Raw genomic sequence first — 18,370 nt, 5'->3', positions numbered from 1 at the left:
ATATTACCTTCTCAATGAAGCCACATTTACCTTCTGCAACCTCACTAACTAAAAGTGATTCCCTCCCAAGAACTCCCAATCTCTTTTATCCTGGGCCATTTTTTCCAAAGCATTTATCACTTTCTAACATGGTATAAAATTTTTTATTTGTCATTTTATTGTTTGTCTGTTTGCCCTTCCCTTACTGCAAGAAAGTTAGTTCTCAAGGTCAGGTAGATTTGTCTGCTTTGTCCATTGCTGTCTCCTTAACATCTGCAACTGGCCTGGCCTGCTGGGTACTGGTTGAATGGATGACGCAAGAGGCAGGAAACAGGACGGGAGGGGAGGGGAGGGAAGGGAGAGGGGTAGGAAGCAGGTATAAAAGATGACTATAGATAACATGGCCTAGAAAAGAGCATATGCAATTACACAGAGAAGACAAGAAATTATCCAGCAAATTAACCCCTGTGGTAGAGTCTGAACTCCTTGAGGCATCTAGAGATTACAAGAAAGCACCCAGGCCATGGAGACCGACAGTTAAGCCTATAAGTATTCTGGCCAAAGAAGAAACCACTAAACAGTGCGCCAGAAGCTTGGCATATCCGTGAAAATATCCAACTCCTAGGCTGGCAGGAAGCCTGGGGAAGTCTTTAGCTGTACCATGTGTACAGGGTTAAGAGCATTTTCACAAAAGAACTCTGGGTAGAATACAGGAATGCTTAAGAAAAAGGGTTTGGGTTATCAAACTTAGAGTACAAGAAAATATGTACCTAGGTCAGCAATACCCTGCAACACAGTGACTTCTGTGTTTTTATGAAAACTGATTTTACATACCTGTGTCCATCAAGCCTTATGTTTCCAACAAAATCGTAGAGATGTCGGTTTGGACTTTCACACTCAATTCTGCCAGAAATTCTCATCAAACTGTCAATGTCTTTTATATCTGATGTTGCTGGTAAGCCCTGTTTAGAAATTTTTAAATAAGCAAAGAAAATATTAAATAAGTTGTATGTGGGAGGGAGCAGGGAATTCTGAATTCATCCACGCCTTAAGATCTAAGAGACCCCACAGTTTTATAAGCAATTATCCCCCCCCCCTTTGTCAAATCGAAATTAGGGGATACCTTCCTCTCTACTTGAACATATATGTTTTTAGCAGAACAGGGCAGCTTTTGTGAAAACTCTAAAATATCTTAGAGATTATAAACTAGCCTGCAAAGATATTTTGAAATAAGTCCTCAAAGAACTGTTTGCTTCCAAAAATAAAACTAATATTTAGCATTACACAGTCTAAATCTGTCTGCTGAATCTCAAAAAGGGAATGCAAAATAACTAGAATCTATACCCAAAGACAGTAGTTATGTTTGTGTTCTTTTAGTTCACTGAGAAGGAAAACTCCAAAACAGTTCCTCCCTCTGGCCACCTACAACTGGCTGGAACTGAGCAGCCCTCACTTCCTGTGGCAGGTTGAGTTCAGGTGCTGTGAGGACAGCCTGCTTCTACCACAACCCAACCTTCCCACGTGTCATTTTCATTATTTGTCTAAAACCCAAGAGAATACATTTTTTTAATGTCCCTTCTAAAACTTTAAAAACCTTACAGTGACTTTCTATTAGGAGGGGTATGAGAAATAAATATAGAAATCTAACCAATTCCCTGAGATTAGTGAGAATTTTAGAACAGCAATGGAAACTGTGTCTTTTCCATATGGCAAAGCCAAATAATATGGGCCCAGAGAACAGAAAAATAAATAAGCTAACACACGTGAAAGCACTTAGAGCTACTAATGCTATCATCAGAGTGTTGGCTATAACAGAAAATGTTAAAAATATTACAAAATAGTATCTATATGATGGACCACATTTAATTAGGCAAGTAAAACTGAATTTTCCATAATAGTTAACTATTTCAGTTTATAAAACCACTTCATTGTGGCTCAATGAGAAAATATTTGCAAGTAGACAGAACTGCCTCAACTCAAGACAATAATACTAAGAAATAAAGCTATAGGGGTTCAGAATGAGCCTCCTCAAAATATGTCACTTTTGCATGAGGATTATTTTGAGCTAAAGGCAATGGAGATCCTGAGGGTTCAAGAGAAACTAGTGTCCTTCCCTTAACTACCTAGAAGAATTTAAATTAGGGATTTTTCCCAGAGAAAAGTTATTACCAGAGATAAATTTTATTTAAGTGGACCCATCCATCTGGCAGGGCAAACATCTGCTCTTCTTATCATCCTATGAATGACCCTCCTGTCCTTGGAAGCCCCAGGACCCTTATCCCATTCCTTCCTCAGAATGGCATGTATACCTCATTCTACCTTTCTGTTTCTGAGCCTCTCATGTATGTGGGGTTCCTGTATGTATGAAATTAAATTTGATTTTCTCCTGTTAATATGTCTCATGTCAATTTAATTCTTAGACCAGCCAGAAGAATGTAGAAGGGTAGAGGGAAGTTTTCTTCCTCCCCAGCAAAGCTCTCAATTCCATGTAAGAGAACAGCAATAATTATATAAACCTATATTAGATCTTACCTGTCTAATTTTCAAGTTTGTTTCACCATCTAAGTTGGATGTTTCAATGTAGCACATGGCCTGGGGCTCACTGTTTTTCAAAATTGAAAAGCACAAAGATTTAGTGGGGGAAAGAAAGCATACTAATAACTTATTTAAATGTTCAGACTCACTGAAGCCTTTCATTCTAAACAAAGGTTGAGTCGCCTAGTTTCTTGATGTCTTTCATTCTAACCACAAAATGCTGTGAGGCAGACCCCATGCATGAAAACTCATGGATCAGATGTGAAGCCAGAAGGACCCCAAAGCAACTTCCTGACAATTAGTACTGATCTTTAAGATCATGTAAATAGATTTGTCACATTTTACTTAAATTGTTCATCATATAGACACAACACAGACTGTATCCGAAATGTAAAGCAGTTTTGTGTCCATATATATCTTTAGCTCAAAAATATCAAGTGAGATTTCATGCTCATAGCCCACATGTAAATTGATTAAGTGGTGGATTAGAAAATTCCAGATTATTGCTTCTATAAACTTGCATTTACATGTTCAGATTGTATTGCATTGCATCTTTAGAAAAGATGAATAGGATCGTATGAACCATAATATTTAAATTTTAAGGCTACTTTAAAAAACCTGTATGAACAGATTTTACAATGAAAGTGGATATACACTTTCTTCCTCCTATTTTTTCTGTTTTATTTCTTAAAGTTGCTTCAGAGATTTGCATGGCAGCAAAAGCTAAAACTAAAATTAGCCAACTTGGCTATGTGGCTCCTTGACCTGAACCTAGGAGATACATTCTATGGGTCCCCACCAGAGTGTTTTAGTCAAGTTTGGTACACAATGACTGGTATAAGGGGCCCATGCTCTCCAGTTTTATCACAGGTACACACCCGTGACTGTCGTATAACCTGACCCTTCACATGCTGACTTTGCTTGCTCAGCAGTTATAGACAGGTGAGTTTGCAGCCCAACTGTATAATTGACCCTCAGCTATAAGGAAAACCATTTTGAAGTTAAACTAACCTTATTAGCACTTGCTTATATAAAAAGCCCAATTAATTAACATCCTATAAATAATTATGAATGTAATTTCTCATAAGCATGGGTACTCACAGTTAGAAATTTCTAAGTCACAAACACCTGGAATTTTCTAATCAACTTCCAATTTGTACATGTGTAAAGCAAACGATTCTGAGTTTCAGAAATGAGCACACAGCTTAGTTTTATGGCTTGAAGACTTGTGAAAAGTACTGAAACACATGGTCATTAATCAAGTATTTTACAGATTCATTTTAAAGTAACTTTGCAAGTTCTTTAATTTTTCTCTATGGGCTTTTTTTTTCTTCCATAAAGGCTGATACTTTTTCCCAACCAAGTTTTGGGAAAACAAGTTTTTCAATATTTATATTTTCACTCTATCAATTAAATAAGGTTTAATTTTTTATTACTGTCATGATAGTAATTTGGTTTTGGCAATTGCTCCCAATTTGTAATTTACTTACATATACATTTGAAATAAAAATGGTTTATAAAACCATTATAAAACACATCTGATAATACAGAAGCATGATGACAAACAAATGTTAAATGAACAATTCCAATTCCATATTTTGACAGTGAAATGCATTAAATTTCTACTGCTCAATATAACCAAGGCCATTCTCATATCAAAATAAGACTAACGTTCTAATTCTATCTTTTTTTTCCCCCCCCAAAATAAGATCCTAGAAAAGGACCTTAAGTGGCTAGGAAGTTAGAAAGTTAAATAGCTGGCTTCTATTTGAAGTGGTGCAAATAAAATATACATCCAAATTCAGAACTTTCTTAACCTCTTAAGACAACTGTTACTGAAGCAGTTCTTGACAATGCTATGAAAAGGCAGCAAGAAGTCTCAGACAAGGAATCATGCTAGATAATAATTATTTCAGCAAATTATGATGACATTCAAAACACAAACTAGAGAAGGGCAAAGCAGGCTTTTTGATTAGTAAGTGGAAAAATGAAACAAGATGCATATCACAATACAGACACTAGTAGACAGCTGAAATATATCCGAGTAACGTGCATTTTGTCACTAGTTACAAGTGGGATAAAAACTGATCCCAAAGCATGCGGTACCAAATGTACAACATCCAGCTTTGTGCAGGGGGTCCTCTGTAAACCCTATACAAGCCCAAATTATAGCATAACTGCTGAAGGGATTCAATTGAGCTTATAGAAAATTTCAAATTTAAGACATGTTTAAAATTGTAAAAATTTCTCGGTAACTGTCTTTCACGTAAATCTTAACATTGTGCAAAACAATATCCTGGAGAGGTAATAAATTAAGCCTTAGCATTTAGGCAAGCTGTTAAATATGAATATATCGTAATGATGCACAGGCAATTACAATCTACCTTTACTGGCATGCCTCAAGGACTCCGACTCCTATTGATAACAACAGGAGCTGAATTTGCCCACTTGAGGGAGGAACGTCAATCAACAATGTATTCAAAAAAGGCCTTTGAAACATCCATCACCAAGAAGTATAAAATGATTGTGTTTTAACGGAAGAGATACAGAGCTCAACCACCTCTGGGTGCAAACTGTTTTCTGGTGTAGGGTGAGGATCCTCATACACACATCCTGTACAACTCAGTGGTTCTAACCTTGAGGACAAGCTGATGAGATCTGCTGGGAGATGTTCCCCATTGGTCACTTTCACTATTTCCCCTACTGCCACCTACAGGTCCCAGTTCAAAATAATTAAAACGGAAAAAAATGAATAACAGAGAAAAACAAACAAACAAATGGACAAAAGAGACAAAGTTTGAAATTATTATAGAAAATAATACATGTTAATAATAATGTCTAATGCCAATTTTTTCAAAACTCATTTTGATCAGGTCTAAAGGCACAAGAAAACAGAATATTTAAGGATCATTTATTTGCTTTTAAGCCCAATTTTCAATTTTTAATGCAGAAGCTTTTGAGTTCTAAAATTTTACTCACAAGCGTATCTTAGCAAATTAAATAAAAACATATTTTTCTACAGAGAGCGACTTTATCTTACAGATTTTCCTTTCTCCAATTCCTCACTCTCTTGCCATCTCTTACATGTCCACTCCTACCCAAGAAGAAAAGAAATAATGGTGGAAACTATTCTTAGGCTTTTGAGAAACAAAGTATACTATATTATTTCTCCCCCTACACCCACTCTAAAAAAAAAACTTTGTTAAAAGTTTCCTGATTCCAAAACATTTTCAAAGTTAATTGCATAAATACCTTAATAAATTTAATGTAAAGCTGCAAAGGCATGGATCTTGGGAAGTTAGAAGTCATAACTGCAGCCTTTTGAATTATTTAATAATAAATAAAGTCTTGGTAATGAATTGTTTTAGGAGGCTAAGCCTTTGAAAGCAGGAGAAAATTTTCAGAGAAGGTATGAAACAGACATGCCAGGAACCTGTTTGGAATTGAATTAGTAGCTTGAGTTCTTTTACTGTATTCTATACTTTCTAAACCCATATATGTATTTTTTGTTATATGGTAAAATTTCAGTTTCTTCATTTCAAAATGAAAATCAATGAAACACAGTAACTTTCAACCATGTTCATGCTTTAATTTCAAACTACTTCAAAGAACATGCAATATTAGCAATTAATAATTTTTAAAAAATCAGAAATTAAAATATCATAAACTGTTGTTTATGCTTTTTGCATTTAGCATGGTGCTCACTTGCAGGTGAAAATCACCATGCCCTTATTTTGATAGTGGACAGTGTAGTATATTGAAGATACTAGATTAGAAGTTAGGTATTCCGACCCTGACCTAGTCACTGGCTAAAGTGAAATGACTAAAAATAAGACTTAAAGTCAAAATTCCTCTTTCTGTTAAATGATGGCAGAAGCTTCTACCTACTTCTTAAGGCTAATGTAAGTTCAAAAGAGCCAAGTAATGCAAAAACCTTTTGAGAAAAAAAAAATTTTAAAAACCAACAAAAAACCCCCTGAAAGGTGGTAGTTTTGCCACTTGGATAGAAATATTTAACAGCACAAGCTTTATACTTTACTTTGATTCTATTATAACAAAAAGCAATGAATCAGATAATATTTTTAATTTTTAAATGATTATTTTAATCATCTTTGAAGAAGTTAATCATGGTGGATGCTATATTAATATACAGAAACTATTCTCATCTACCATTATTGATAGTCACCAGTAAATGTTTTTAATGCTGAGAAAATAAATCCTGTAAAAATGTTCTAGAGTTTAAGAAATACAAGCACAGAGCTTATTGGGAGTCTGGATTGGACACAGGCAGATAAAAAATATTTTGAAAACTTTCAACTTAGAATTAAATATAAAGTCAAGGCAGTATAGCCAATTATCTTCATATTTTTGAGCATAAAAAATGAAAATTATAATTAATGTTTCAGCATACGATGGTCTTTATGGTAAGTTATGTCTCTATGAAAAGTTTAATAAGAAAAATATCAATAGTTTCTAAAATTGCTGGAACGCTTTACTATCCTTTTGAACTTTGTTATATGACATTCAGATGGTCCCTCATCCATTAAATTTATCAAACTTTTACTTAGTATCACCAAGTGTACATCATTCTGTTGGTTAGCCATTCTTAAAACTTAAATGAAAGATTATCAATTTAAACAGAAAGGAGAATCAGGGAATATCAGAGTTTGATCACTTAATCCATCTTCCTCACTTTAAAAGATGTGAACTCAAAGGCCTGAGAGATTAAGTATTTCGTTCAAAATCACTACGCCAGGTTAAGAACCCTGGCGTTTGCCTCTTAAGCAAAGCTTGCTAGGACCTGAAACAATGACAGTAAGTTCACTGTTGACTCATTCTCACAGGGACCGTTACCTTCACCCTTCAGTTTTAGAAACTTGCCCTGATAAAGCTAGAAGCAAAGGGAACTAATAGCAGAAAGGCTGGTTTAAAAACCAACCTATTAACTTTAATCTTTCTGGGGAAAAAACCCTATAGGTAAGTGGCACCAAAAGATCCCAACTATAAAATATGAAAATATAACTACCTGTAGTTACTTCAACTACCTGTAGACTTACTTCTATAAATATCTGGCGAACTCTTAATTGCTCAATTAAGTTTCACTAACTTGTCATAAATTCAATCAGTTTAAATAATGACCTGATCAAACAGATTTTGAAAAAAGGACACGTTCATATTTATATGTGGATTTTACAAATAAAACTGTCCAAGGAAATGGTGATAAACAACCTCTAAAATAGTAAAAACATTTTTCTTAATTTATATTAGGACTAGTTTTACAGTTTTTAAACCTAAAACCATTTGAAAGTCACATTCTTTAAAGTGTAACAGTGCCATATGTTCTGAATACTAATTCATGACTATCTTAAATATGAGCAAAACAAAAATTATCTAAATTCAGTAATGGAAAGAACTTAAAAGAAAGAGCAAAGTGCTTTAATTTTTTTGTTGGAAGAGTACAATATTTCAAAAGATATGATGATAAAAAAGAAATCATTTATCCATTTTCTTTTACCAATGCACCATAAAGACTGAGAAACGTGGAGGGATACACGAATGCATCATAAAGGAATTTATCATGAACAACGATTGCAAGATAAAATCAACAGAACCCAATCCATGTATTATATAAAATAAATGATAGGAAATCTTACAAGAGTTAGTAGTCTACACAAACAGATTATGGATACATCCACAGGGAGAGTAGACTCTTAACTGTAATTATAATTTCTGAATTATAAAGTATAGTACCTATCACTTATTCTATATGGCAAACATGAAAGAGTCCTTTAAATCCAATCAATTTTTAACATTTAATTCAAAATCATTAGAGAGGTTTAAAATTCTTCGTTTATTCCTTATTTCCTTGGATAAATCACAAGGTCAATGCAGGGTAGAGAAACCATCCTCTACACTGTTTGAGCATCAGTAGGTATCTCTACCTTGATGAGAGAAGTACAGTGTCAGCAGGTATATACTCTTTGCCTTTTATTATAACTATATCTCCAACATTTACCTGAAAGAAAACTGGGAATCGGTTAATTATCTGCATTGAAAATAGTTACAAATATACAACCCATTGTATTTAAGCATAGAATACAGTAAAAATGGTTATTGGTAAACAAGAACCACTTATCTTCACAAAATGGCATAAAATTATTTAGGAGTGAGGTCAAGGATGGGGCAATCCTTCAAAAAACAAACACTGTATCTTTATTGTACCGGCTATATAACTTAGCTTAATAAAAATAAATTTTATCCATTCTGTCCACTTAATTGGCATCTCATCTTCTCATTATTCTCTCCCTATGACATAAAAATAAAAAGGAGGAATTTACCAAATGAAATTTTCACCCTGTTTAAGGAAATCTCATAACTACTGGAAAGACTATCATATATATATATATGATACTGCTCCTCAGATGACCTTAGTTATAATTCATAATTTAGAGAGGAAGAAAATGAGTCTTAGATTCTAAGTTATTTCCCAAGATCACAGACGAAGAGCTTAGACTCAAACCCACATCTGACTGTCTGCAAAGCCTGATTTTGCATAAGCAAATATAATGAAACGATCACTGTATTTTAAATTAAAAAAAAAAAAACCAGCTTAGTCTCTTTCTCATTTTATTACCTGTTAGCATTTTTGTGAGCATGGTCTGAAGACAAATTAAAGATAAACTATGTCCAGAAACTTAGAAGTAATTTAAGGGATAGGTTTGTCACAGAGCTTTTGGCAAACTAGTTAACAAGTTGGCTTGCTGACCAAGTTCAGCAAGTTACACTGATGGCCACGCTCCCATTATATTATGAAAGTTGCCCTCACTTTTAGTAGCCAAATGAACCTAAAAGCACGTTTTAATAATTAATCAGGAAAAGAAAAGCCCTTTTTTGGGGGGGGGGAGCTTAAAGCCTTTTTGTTCTCTCCCCTCCGTAATTTTCCTTGAATCCCAAAATAACACTTTACTTTTGTAAAGGGGAGGGGGTGGGAGAGAATGATGACTTCAGTGGGAATCACAGTATGAGACAGCCCACTGTGGTTTACTTATATACTGGGGGAGGAACAGGTTAGGCAAGGTTGGAGGGGACCTTCTCATCTATGGTACGTATGCTGCTTATCCAGGTAGGGAAACTCTGAATGCCTTGATTTGAAAGAGATTTATTTCAGATGAAATCTGGATTATCTGAAATTGACAAATTGTCAGGGATCTTGGAATCGAACACCCCCTTCCTCAAAAAAGGGCAAACTGGGAAAATAAAAAAACAGCGAGTGTAGGTATAAACTAGCCCTTACAATAATGTGTTGTGGTAGTATTCTGATAGCACCCACTGAAAGCAAGATAAAAAGAACAAAGTTCTCTGCAGCCAGAGAACTTAGAGAGAATGCTACCCAGGTTACCATTTAATTGCTCCTTGATCACCTCCTGTGTATTAAGGTTTGCTCTCCAATCAGACTGTATGCTTTATAAAATCAGGATCATATTTGTCTATATTACAGTGTTAGGGATTTTCATAAGTCTGTTAAGAGTCTAATTGTACAGTTTTCCAACATTTTATTCATTGTAAGACAAAAGAAAGCCTTACGGTTATTAAACTGAAGACTAAAAGAAAATATTAGCCTCTTATATGGTCTTAACGGGTTCCCCCAGTGGCTTCGGAAAACCAAGGGCTCACTGAATGCTAAAGTTGTTCTCACAGCACTGCGAGGAGAGCAGGGAACTTACCCCCTCCTTCTGATGCCTATGTTTTAGCTCACTTTCTCAAACACCTCTTTCTTTTTGGGTTCTGAGCTCCTAACGTGGCATTCATTCCCGTTTCCAGCCTGGTGTGTGCGTGGGAACAGACAAGAGAAAGTCAAGACGGCAAAAATTCTTTGACCACGTGTTCTAGTTGGAGAAGCAGTTTTAGTCCCCAAAATACTGAAGTTAAAAAAATATTTAGGGCTTCAGGTCACTACCTCGAGCCTTCTGAAGTCATTGATATTAGTAATTACAATTGAGGATTATGAAAAAGGGTAAGCTTATTAAGCTGTAACAGAATGACTGAAAATCTGATTTGTCCAATTGCAGGCCCTAGCATATTTATTTATCTTTTTACTGAGGAATTTTTGTAGATGTGAATTCTTAATCCAGAGAAATATATTTCATGGTGGAAACTTCATGCATTAAAGCAGCTATATAGAGTGACTTTTACACATGCAGGCAGCCCCACCACTCCATGTTTTTCTATAAAACCAGAAAAATGTGTCGATTCTAAGATTCTTCACCTAAATTCTATCCTAAGCAACTATCTCAAAAACATATGAACAGTCTCAGCTGCATCTCAATCTTAAGAACTGATCTTTGTGGTAATGAAGACAGCTGTTTACTTTCAAGAGTGGGGACGCAATGCCTTGTATAGGGCCTTTTTTTTTCATTTTTATTGGAGTATAGTTGATTTACAATGTTGTGTTAGTTTCAGGTGTACAGCAAAGTGAATCAGTTACCCATATACATATATCCACTCTTTCCTAGATTCTTTTCCCATATAGGCCATTACAGAGTACTGAGTAGAGTCTCCTGTGCTATAGAGTAGGTCCTTCTTAGTTATCTATTTTATATATAGGGCTTTGTAATTGTAATGCTTTCTCAGAAAACCAGATACTGGCAACTTAATCTCGTGCAACAGATCAGTAACTGGAGGGATGAATGGTTAGTGTCTGGGAGATGAATGAAGTCTGCCCATCTGTGAATGGCTGGATGGACACTGCAAATTTGTAGGTCCTTTGAGAAACATTAAAAAGCAACCTCAGTAGCCACACACTCGGAAAGACCAAGAAAGACAGAACCCTGAACTAAAGCCCATTTGCACTAAGGTGTATCATATTACACAGGCATGTGAATCAGACTGTTGGTTTCGGTTTATTGATTTTATTTTTAAATGCACAAAATATTACATAAGCTAAAGAAAAGCTTGCTCTCACACCTGTCCACTTAGTGTTCAATAAACCATTTCTACATAGCCAGCATCTTAGTGCACACCATCCCGTTCTTTTCACCTCCGATTATTCTATGACACAGGAATTCTCATATGTCCTGCTTGCTATTGTGAGCTCACTGCTTGGCACATACACTCAATAAGTATTTGTTGAATGATGGTATAAAATTTTTCTGTGTTGCTACAGTATTTGAAATGACAGCTTTTACTTGTCACAAAATATACTAGAGCGTAGAATGTCATAATTTATTTATAAATGCTCTTTCTATTGTTGGATATACTCATATTCTAACTTTTCACTGTTACAAATAATGTTAATTGATAATTATTATACACGTACAGGTATCTCCCTACTTTATGATTATTTTCTTGGGATAAATTCCCAGAACCCTTTTTTTTTTTTTTTTTTTGTGGTTGTCAATATGAAGACCTAAATTGCTAATCCACAATAGTATGTGAATAAAATACTTCATAAAAATTCTGAAATACAAGTTTTTTTCCTTGACTAGATAGCAAACGAGGCCTCAATACTGTTTAAATTTGCAACTTTTATTATTAGGTTGAATATTATACTGAGTCTGGTTGCTTATTATATTTTTTCTTACTTTTTGCCAACTTATATTTCCTATCTAGATAACGATTTCACTCTTTCGTCATACTTGGTGCAAATATTTCTATATTCTCTCTGCTTATTTGTGTGATGTGTACTAGTTTTAAATTTTATATAATCAAATTCCATAGATCCTTGAGATTTTGATCTTGTTCCCCTCCAAATATTTATTAAGGTCTTTATTCTATTTGTATGTTTTTCAAAAACAATGTTTCAACATTTTCTTCTAGCCAGTTGAAATTTATTTTAGCACAGGCTGTGTCTTAGATATAAACTGTATTATTCCTGAAACTGCTAATCTGTGGTCCCAACATGATTTACTAAATAATCCTTTTATCCATGATTTTCGCCTCCTTTATCAAGTATTAAATAGGCTTTATTTCAGGGCATCCTATTCTATTTTATGCTTTTCATCGATGTATATTTTTGCAACAGATTCATGCTGTTTTAATAACTTTTGCTTACCATTTTACTTATATTTAATCCTTGCACACTGTTAATTTTCCAAAATATTCTATTTCCTCAACTGTTTATGCTTGAAATTACAATGAATAATTTAGCCAACTCTTGAGGAAAAAGAAAGATAATTTCCCTGATTATACTACATCATTACTTCTGAACAAGTGGTGCTATTTTTCTAGGAATATTACATATTTGTCTGTTTTTGTGAAACCTTAACACCTAAAGTTTTTGTTTTCTTTACAATGGTCGTATATATATTTCAGGTTTACCTGTAAGCATCCCACATGCCACCAGGAATGAGATCTCTTTTTCACTGTATTTTTCTACATTGCTATTGCTGAAAAGAGTGATGTCAATTTCAGAATATTTATCTTGAATTCATCACTGAACCAACTTTTATTAATTCTAATTAATTAAGTATCTACTTCTAGTTATTAAGTAACATCAGCTCATTTTGGCTGGATGATTTTTTGGCAACACCTTAAATTCTACCCCTCTGTATCTCGAAGTGGGAAGCTCAGGGAAAATGTGGCACTTGTCTCCAAGACAACTGAGAATGTTCTCTCTATGGAAAATCATGGGCTGGTAATTTAATTTTGTTCTTTGTGAAAAATTGAAAAAGTAAGTTAAAATAATCCAATCAATCTTGGAATAATGACGGTCTATTAGGAAAATAAAACATTTTAACGGGTTAATTTTAGGGTGAACTAGTAGATGGTTATCTCCTGACTTTACAACTGTTTATTTTCTAAGCAAGCACTCTAGGTAAGAAGAAACTGATATCAATTTATTAGGATATGCATGTATGTTAATTACGCTGACAAACCTAGTAAATGAAACACATTTATAATAACATTCAACTTATCATACTTGATTATACCCTACTTGTCTTGGCTCTAAAGTGTTTAAATCCACAAGTACTATACAAAAGCATAAAAGAAACTTCTTTTGAAACAGTAAATTGAGCTTTTTTGTTTTTTTTATCTTGCTCTGAAAAAGAGGTGACTATCACAGAAATAAGGAAAGCACAAAGTATTTTCCTCTATGTTACTTTCATGTCAAAGACCAGAGAGAGAGGGTAGTGAGTTTTCAAACATCCAGAAAAGGAGATGTCAATCTCTCTTCTGGGTACTGATTTAAAATAAACAAAGATGTAATTAATTCAGGATGAATCCTGTTCCCTGTGGGAATACAAGCTGACTATGAACATCACAAGGTAGAATCCGGGCATGGCCTTTAACTGGGAAATACTGGAGTGCGAATAAACTGAGTGTGGGTTACACCTCCGTTGTACTAGCAATCTCAGAAAACAAAGTCCCCTGGGTAGAATGGCCTCGCCTCCGAAACTCTCTCACCAAGTTACGAAGGTTATTCTCTTGTGGATGACTGGCGATTAAATGGTCCTCCAGAACTAAGGAAGAACTAACAATCATTGCTTACCTTTTGAAATTGAGGTCTGAAAAGCATATGAACCCTTGGATAACACTTGCTAAATTATGACTCAACTCACTAACTGCCATGTTAGAGCTCCTATGAGCAAATTAACTTCTTGATGGAACTGATTTCCAGCTCATTAGAAGATGATATTTAGTTAGTAAGACATTAAAAAAAAAAATGAATTAGCAGTGTGTAAATGCGATTAGTCATGATATATGAATGTGAAGTAAAGTATACAAATGTGAACTATCAGAATCTAATTTTTGTTTTACTTGGACAGTAGATGATTAAAGCAAAAAATTACAACGCAAAACAGTCCATGGTTAAGTGAAATCTATGAAAACAGTACTCAAAATATACTATGAAAGGAACAAAAAGTTCTAAATACTACTTTAAGGTAATAGTCTTTCTAATATATTGCAAATTATTAAATGGAAGTGACTAACTGAAGATTCCATGTATGTTTACAACATTAATTACTAAATAGCTTTCATATCAGTGGAATCTTTGACATTTGCTTATATTATATATAAAAATTACATCTACTAGAGTTACCTCTATGCATTTCTTCTCCTGTAACAAAATAAAAATCAATGCATACCTTTTCCCAGTGCACAATTTCCCAAGCACCACTTCTCAAAACTGGAAAGAGAAAAGGTGACAGTTTTAAGAATATTTTTACTACTTATCAAAAGCCTACCTCTGATGAAATGATCATTTTAAATGAATAGCTTCAAATAAATTAACTGATGGTAATTTTTATAGGTTTAAAAACCAATTATGACAGCAAAGATATATAAAATTACACATAGAAACAACCATGAACATTTCAGATCTCAAAATAAAATACTATTTTATCTCACTGGCGTTGCCAAGGGCTTTCATCAGCACACAGAGGAATTACAGGGGTTGGCTGGAGAAGAAAGCCACAAAAATGCTTGACAAAGGGAGTAACAAGCTTAAAAAAATTTCAGAAGCCATAACAGTAGCAATGTTAAAAAAGAAAAAAAAAAAGATTTACAAGCACAGCAGGAATGGATTTCAAACTCGGTAGTAAAAATTTAACACATAAACCAGTAGATTAAAAAAATCTGTACCTTTAGCTTTAAAATAATGCAAAATAGCAAATGTTTCTATATTTGGTTTACTGAGAAGAAATAAAAGAAGAGGCTACAATTAAATTATGATTGAGGGGTTGATATTTCTCAGTGTTTTATTACTGCTTTGCAACAGTAAAGTTACTCAGTATATCTTTCTTTTATTCCTGCAGTGTGTCTGTGGCATAATACTGAATATGCCAGTAGACACTAGCAGATAAAACAAAACAAAAAAGAATAATGTGAAGTAGATAGCACAGCATGCAGTACTTAAAAGGATTAAGTCAAGGTCAGTCAACAAATTATCCTCACAGTAAATTCCATGAGGGCGAGCTAATATTTACTTTGTTTACCACAATATTCTCTGGAAACAGTAGAGTACCTGGCACAAAGTAGCTTCTGGGTAAATATTTGCAAGATGAATAATTTACAGGCACAAAAACATTAGATTCAGTTTCTTTTGATGTTAGAAGAGATGAAGGCTGAACCCTCTTAAGTAAATCACGATGGTGATAATCCCCAAAATGTGCAATAGCAAATCTAACACTAATTACATACCAACAGGTCTGGAAACCAGTGTTACAATATAAATTATTTTAATCTAAATATAATCTCTTTGTGTTCCAAAATTCCCTGAAGCCAGGGGCTGTGTCTTATTCATTTCTTTATCTTTAGCACTTCATAGCACTCCTGGCCCACAAGACACTCCAGCGCTAGTTAAACAGATGAATAAATGCAACAAGGAATATCTTGCAGTGAATTTTGGTGAATCAACCTCATTAATTTAAATAATAATTCCAAGATGAGGAGCTAACACTAAAGTATTTCCAGTAACTATATGACTAAGTTAAAATTCCAATTTTGACAGTATTCATACAGCTAGGGGTGAAGGATCTGAGCACCAGGCATCTAAAACTGATCCCTATATTCTAATACACAAACCTCTAATGCCTGTAGAGTTCACCCAAACTGATGCCAGGAGTAAAACTGCTCCTGGATGTTGCTCCCGGAGTACAAGGGGTTCAGAGCGTGACACTTAAGAGTAAAAAAGCCCTTGGGGAAGTGACTTCCCTGGTGGCGCAATGGTTAAGAATCCTCCTGCCGATGGTGGGAACATGGGTTTGAGCCCTGGTCCGGGAAGATCCCACATGGCCCAGGGCAACTAAGCCCGTGCACCACAACTACTGAGCCCGCGTGCCACAACTACTGAAGCCTGCGTGCCACAACTACTGAAGCCCGTGTGCCTAGAGCCCATGCTCCGCAACAAGAGAAGCCACCGCAATGAGAAGCCCGCGCAGCGCAACGAAGAGTAGCCCCCGCTCGCCGCAACTAGAGAAAGCCCACATGCAGCAATGAAGACCCAACTCGGCCAAAAAAAAAAAAAAAGAACAAATGAGAGCATTTCGCCCTTTAATCACTTAACCCAGTGACTACAATATTAAGTACTCAGCAAGGAGTGCTGGCAAAGTGCTGTTCAAATCTGCATAACTGACTGATGGGGCTAAAATTTGCATAAATTTAAATTAGAAAAAAATATCCTGTTCAATATTATCTGGAGCTCTTTATTGTCGTTTATTTTCTTCTAATCCCACCTCATACGAGTAAACACTCCCACATTGCAATACTTGGGTTTTTAAAAATCAGTTTCCAATATTTCTAAAATCAAGAGGTTTGACATGAAAATGAAGACTTCAGGCTTATCAGGGGAGCTCAGTCAATTACCGCACTGTGACGTGCGGCTTGGACAGCAGTGGCCACCTCTTTCGATGGGGCTCACCACTCCATCACCACGCTTGTTTGTGGTTTCCTGCTGCTTTATAGGCAGCCTACTTCCCTGTCCTGTATTTAGGACACCTGCCTGGCTCACACTCATGAGGTTTTCCTTCGTTAATTGAAGTATAACTTACAGCAAAGTGTATAGACCTTACGTATTCCGATCAATGAGTTTTTTAAAAACTGTAAACACCTGTGAATTCACCACTCAGGACAAGATGCAGAACTCCAAAAAGACTCCTCATACCACTTTATGGTCCATTATCCTATCCCCAGAGACAAATATAAATTATTCACCGTAAGTTAGTTTTGCATGTCATATGCCCTGAATCATATAGTATTTTTGTATTAAGGTTTCAATCAACATATCTGAGATTCTGTTTAAAAAAAATCTTTCTTTCCCCCGTTAAACTGACATGGTACTATGGTGGATCGATTTCTGGATTCTGTATTTATTCCACTGATCAATTTACACATTTTGACACCAATACATACCACCTTGATCATTTTAACTTTATGGTAAGTCTTGAAATTAGGTAGTCTTCCCACATTGTTCTCTTTCAATACTGTTTGGGCTATTTTGAATTCTTTGCATTTCCATATAAATTTTGGAATTGAATTGTCAATTCTAAAAAAAACTCCAAACTCTCCTGGGACTTTGATTTGGGGCTCAAGTGTTTCAATTTATGGACAAGCTACACCTTTCCATTTATTTATGTCTTCATAAATTTTCTCCAATAGGTTTTAGAGTTTACAGTGTATGGGTCTTGCATTAGATTTATTTCTTGACAATTTGATGACTTTTCTCTTATAAGTTGTATTTTTTACTCCATTTTCCAGTTAGTCACCGGTAGTATATAGAAATGCGTTAAACTTTCGTACACTGACCTTGTCATCATGTAATTTTGTAAAATTCACTTATTAGTTCCAGTAGGGTTTTTTTTGGGGGGGGGGGTAGCAATACTTTCTAAGAAACAATTTTGGCTTGTTAACAATGCTGTATTATAGTTTTTGGCAGTTTTATTATGCTCATATGCCTCACTGTTCATCTCTCTATTTTTAAGCTCTTCTGCCAAAAAAAAAAAAAAAAAATCTTTGGAAATCATGAATAATTTTTACACTAAAAATATCCTGTTGATTTTGTGCTCTAAGCATATGAAATTACACCTTGTTTTATCTCCTCCACCATGACCAACACCGGCATTCCTACTTCAAGCAACCGTCATCTCCCAACTGGAGGTCTGAATTAGCCTCACCACTAGCTTCCTACATTCACTCTTGATCTCTTTCAAATTTAGTTTCTACAGTATAGCTATAATGACAAAGTACAATGATTTTACATACATTACAATTATGGATTATTACGTATCAATTCATATATCCTTATACACATACATACATATACAACATTAAGTGACTTCTTGCTTAAAACTCTTCGACTGGCTCCCCTTGGCTCATAAGATAAGTCCAAACACCTCGAAGCCCTCTGATGAAGCAGCAC

At 34.9% G+C, this 18,370-nt stretch overlaps 1 protein-coding gene across 6 annotated transcripts in view; it reads right to left on the bottom strand.

Annotated features, from left to right (window-relative positions):
• Nucleotides 1-18,370, bottom strand: part of ATP8A1 (ATPase phospholipid transporting 8A1) — a 235,328-nt gene that overhangs the window by 158,019 nt on the left and 58,939 nt on the right. For 4 of the 6 annotated variants that reach the window (XM_082390480.1, XM_082390482.1, XM_082390483.1 and 1 more), the window contains exons 6-9: nt 14,601-14,641; nt 5,151-5,224; nt 2,512-2,581; nt 814-941 (exon numbers count right to left, since the gene is read on the bottom strand). In XM_082390480.1, the coding sequence (XP_082246606.1) occupies nt 814-941; nt 2,512-2,581; nt 5,151-5,224; nt 14,601-14,641 (313 nt within the window). Of the gene's footprint in view, nt 1-813; nt 942-2,511; nt 2,582-5,150; nt 5,225-8,456; nt 8,531-14,600; nt 14,642-18,370 lie in introns of all 6 variants that reach the window. The other 2 variants (XM_082390481.1, XM_082390485.1) reach the window with 2 other exon arrangements.

Source organism: Balaenoptera borealis, assembly GCF_965194805.1.
Source record: "Balaenoptera borealis genome assembly, chromosome: 4".
Classification (NCBI taxonomy): domain Eukaryota; kingdom Metazoa; phylum Chordata; class Mammalia; order Artiodactyla; family Balaenopteridae; genus Balaenoptera; species Balaenoptera borealis.
This window is presented reverse-complemented; position numbering and strand designations above follow the sequence as displayed.